The sequence below is a fragment of the Tigriopus californicus genome, chromosome 5 (genome assembly GCF_007210705.1).
Source record: "Tigriopus californicus strain San Diego chromosome 5, Tcal_SD_v2.1, whole genome shotgun sequence".
NCBI classification, from domain to species: Eukaryota; Metazoa; Arthropoda; class Copepoda; order Harpacticoida; family Harpacticidae; genus Tigriopus; species Tigriopus californicus.
Window position 1 is genome coordinate 6,909,581 of NC_081444.1, and position 4,317 is coordinate 6,913,897.

General features: G+C 46.6%; 2 protein-coding genes across 2 annotated transcripts; both read right to left on the bottom strand.

The window, feature by feature from the left end:
• Positions 1-1,013: 1,013 nt before the first annotated feature.
• Positions 1,014-4,317, bottom strand: LOC131880135 (TBC1 domain family member 25-like). Its single transcript, XM_059226659.1, has 2 exons — positions 2,366-4,317; positions 1,014-2,286 (listed from the first exon to the last, which is right to left on the bottom strand). Exons 1-2 carry the CDS (start codon positions 3,383-3,385, stop codon positions 1,192-1,194), a joined length of 2,115 nt encoding a protein of 704 aa, XP_059082642.1. The 5' UTR covers positions 3,386-4,317; the 3' UTR covers positions 1,014-1,191.
• LOC131880137 (RING finger protein 141-like) lies at positions 2,748-4,210 on the bottom strand. The gene has a single exon (XM_059226662.1). It carries the CDS (start codon positions 4,208-4,210, stop codon positions 3,401-3,403), a length of 810 nt encoding a protein of 269 aa, XP_059082645.1. The 3' UTR covers positions 2,748-3,400.

A 4,317-nucleotide genomic window follows, 5' to 3' on the forward strand; every position in this document is an offset into this window, starting at 1 on the left:
TTGTTCTATTGTTGTAGCTATAAAACCCCCCTTGGCTCCTAATTTGTTCAACTAACTAGAGGACGGATTTTACCGACAGAACCATCATACCCACACTTCGAATCGAATTCTATTTTTTCGAAAAGCAATACGATTTTTTTAAAAATTGATTGAAATCAAAGAGACCTACAACAAGATATCTGTTGTGGAATCCTTGTCCAAGATTACTCATCCCAATTGGTGCCCAGTGCCAATAAAATGATGAACTTCAATGGCCTGATGGACATCACAATTTGTGTCAGCATAAAAGTACAGTTTTAGTATCCTTGGCGTAATTAGTATTTTGGTGTTTAAGGCTTTGCATAAATGTAACTGTCCCTCCAAGTAATCTGTTCCGTTACGTTATTTTTTCCAAAGACTAGATTAAAAACAATATCATGTCATGACGTCCCTTGAGCCTTGTTTTGTTTTCTTAATGAGAAGAGTGCCCAATAATTAAGAAGGCAAATTCCTCCAAAATCGAGTTTGAGAGGCTCCTTCAAGTAATACTAGGTACGGCCGTTTTGAACTTAGCTCTAACGTCAGCTCATTTGTAAGGAAAAGGTAAATCGTTTGGGAATGCTCTTATTTTAAGTGCTTTGCTTTGCCTGATGATCTTGTTTGGATTGTTCAGAAATGTTTCCAGCTTGGTTGTTGACACCTCACATTTGAAGAGCAAAGATCAAGCCTGAAGACCCGGTGTTGGAGAATCACACGAGAGGGGAGAGAAGGATCATGTTGGTGGCTTGCATGTGGTTGCTTGGTTAGTTGTGGAAAACACTAATTCATATATTGCCCCCAATAATACCATACATCACAACTCATGGGGCTTGACTTATAGCAGTTGGTGCTGGGAGAGACGAGAACTCAAGGTCATGGACAAAAAGAGGCATCACGAGTAATGCACTTTATAATCTGCTTGATTCAAGCAGGGCAAGCGATTCATTTGCAGGTTTTTTTAATCTTTGAATGAAGTACCGCATGAACTCAAAGAATAGTAGGAAAAGCATTACAAACTATATAGTATTAGTACAAGGCAAACAAAGGGGGATATAAAAAAATATGATTGAACTCATTCAATCGTAGCAATTTAAACTAGATACAGGATGAATTAATGAAAATATTTAGGTCTTTGGAATGGTTATGACAATTATATAAATGGATTGCTCTCCTTCAGCAATTTTTGGTAGAAGAATCACATCTTGGACTCTCCGTTGAGGGGCTTTTCATTGCACTTCCATCCTGTTTCTTCTTCTGTTGCCAATCATCATTGAGATATTCCGAGAACATGACCCGCGCAATCTTCAACGATTTTTTCACATCATGACGACGGATGAGGCGATCAAAGTACATGGCGATCTCTTGGTAGTCTAGCTGCTGTTCCATGATTGCGTCTCGATGTTGCAATATACATGATAGAGCCACAAACATCAGGAATGGATTCCCATCTCCAAACTCGATGGGACTTGGAAGGCGTTTCACCAATAAGCCAGCCATTTCGCCAGCATCCAAAGCTTCATTGGTGCCGAGACTATCATCCAGATCCATGCCGGCGACATCCTTCAATGCCTCTGACTCAGACACAGAGGTTTTCAGTTGATAGAACTCATTGAGGTTCGTGATTTTCTTTGCCGGCAATGGAGAGTTGTCCTTGTTTTCGCTCTCATGGGTCTTGTCGGGTGCCTCTTTCTCGTGATTTGTTGCATATTTCCCACTCATGAGACTTAAACTCTTTTGCAATGGACTTCGTGTGGCCTTAACCTCATCGTCTGCCATATCAGCTGATTTGATGCGATTCCTGATGAATCCGCGGGAATCGCTTTGATGAAGTCGCTTCTTCAGGATTGCAATGTTAGCCATGGCGCCTTCATTTGGAGTTCGCACGACATTCTTGGCATCTTTTGGAACGAATCTATGCTCATAGAGTTGCACACCGTGAATATTGTTCGCATGGCAAGGAGGTAGAGATGCCCATATCACTTCAGCTACGGTGAAGGCGTCCTCAAAAGAAAATTCACGTTTCATTTCCAACACGAGCCATCGATAGCAATACAATAGGTCGTCCGCGTGTCTTTGCTTCAAGTAGTAGAAGAACTCGGGATCGTAATACAAGAGGGATTGAGACAGGTGTTCGAACTTCTTGGTCATGGCTTTCCCGTCAGACATGAAGTTAGACTTCAACCGGGTCATCAACGCACAGAATGATACGTACGCTTGACCTTCATCAATCATAACGGCCATGATGGGGGACAAGAGATCAGACATGCCCTAGTAGAGAGAACAATCACAATGAAATTGTAAGCATCCATTAACGTCAGTGAACAGATGGAATAATGTGTATGATTACCTGGCAATATCCCACGGATGGATGATTGAGCGCATACGTAGTGAGAATATTGTACATGATACTGACATTTGGATTGCCTTCTCCTGCAAAGAATGCCGCGTGTCTATCCGTTCTTAAAACGTCTTTCTTAACCATGTTGGTAATGTGCTTCAAATCGTCCGTCACTCGACCCTGAAGAATCATTTCCATCCAGACGTTCTTCAGACATTCGTACTCCGCGCATTTCTGCTTGATGAAATCCACGCGCTGTCTACCCGTTAAACCATTGGGGTACACGCCCAATAGGTGCTTCCAAAGCACCTTCCTCAAGGGGGGTTCAATGCCACTTTGAAACACGGCCAAACGCAATTCTTTGGGTTGTGACAACTCTCCAACTTTGTTGAGAAACTTGCCGAAATCCTGGTCGGACACACTGGCGGGGTCTCGCGTTTGAGAGCCATCATCCACATCAAAGAGACTGGCCAATTGTTGACCTTTCGGAACGATAACTTCTTCGGCCATGGTCATGGCCTTGTGTAGACGGCTAGATAAACCGGGGAGATTCCTTTCCATTTGCTGTCTTAAAGATGCCAAAATGGGACTGGGTTGTCTCTCCTTGAGCGACTCGGCTCCACTTGGCGGCCTGCCGGCATTCCGAGATCCGCTCGCTTTAACACTGGTTCGAACTCGAGTGGGTGTGGTCGAAATTATTGTGGGCTCACATGCAGCCAGTTTCTTAGGGCTCACTTCAGATAGGAGAAGCAGAAGCGAGGGTTCAGCTGCGCTTAAAATAGCGATATCCAAGTCCCAATCCGAGATGAGGGGTAGCCAATCGACCCCGGACAAGAAGAAAATCAGGAATTGGTCACTTATGTCGAAAGCTCGGCCCAAAATGCTTCTCAGAATATCGTAGCTGGTGAGGTTGGGATCGACCGAGAACTTTCTCATCTCCTCCGTGCCCGTACTCGGATTGATGCGCTTGGCTCGAACCCGAACCGCCTCACAATCGTATTCAAACATGGCTGGATTGGGCTCGGCCATCTTGAGAGTTTTCTTTCACTGAGTCAAGTCCATGAGCAACTTTTGTATATCCGTAGCTATTTCCGCCGAATCGGGCTCTTCATACACCACCCAACCGTCATCCGTACTGGGTACGTTCTCTCGACAAATGGGACACGTATGATGTCCTTCGTGCCACTGCTCAATACAAGGCGAGCAAAATGAATGAGCACACGGCAAGATCAATTCCGATCGACGTTCAAGACAAATGCAACACTCGTCCAGTCCCTCTTGATTCGAGCCCACGGTGGTCTCGACCTCAGCCGCAGCCGTAGAAGCATCGACTAATGAAGCCACATCGGCCGCCAAGTGAATCTTACTGGCCTCGTCGCAAGGATCGCCAAAAGCCGTGGAGTGGTTCTTGAGACGGTGATAGACCACGAGAAACTCGGGTAACGACAAGGTCCGGTAGGAATCGATGGATTTGCTGTGGGCATCCACCTTGACGCAGGCTACTTTGGCCGTGGCCTTCCACAAGATGGTCGTGTCCGTGCCTCGTTGAACGGCGAACACCAATTGCTTGCCATTGGAATCCAGGAACCGACTGGAAATCCCATTCAATTCTTGGATGTGACCCAGGAATTGGACATAACTCAACGAGGTCAACCGTTGAATATTCCGGGTCTGACGGAGTAAGCCCTGACCCAACGACTGACTCGGGGCTGGGTCCTGGGTGGTCGAAGGGGCGTGCGAGGTGGGTGGGGCCGTGTGGGTGGCTCCGGTGGGCGGCAGGGCGGGCACGCCGCCGGGTAACCAGGCTGAGCTGATCTCCTCAAAGGTAATGGGGTGGCCTTGACGCTGACCCATGTTGAGCTGTTGGACGGGGACTCTGGCTCATTATGGACCACTCCCACGCGACCAATCCGGCACCAAGCGAGCTTACCTGGGCGTGTTCCACGGATTTCCACCTACGG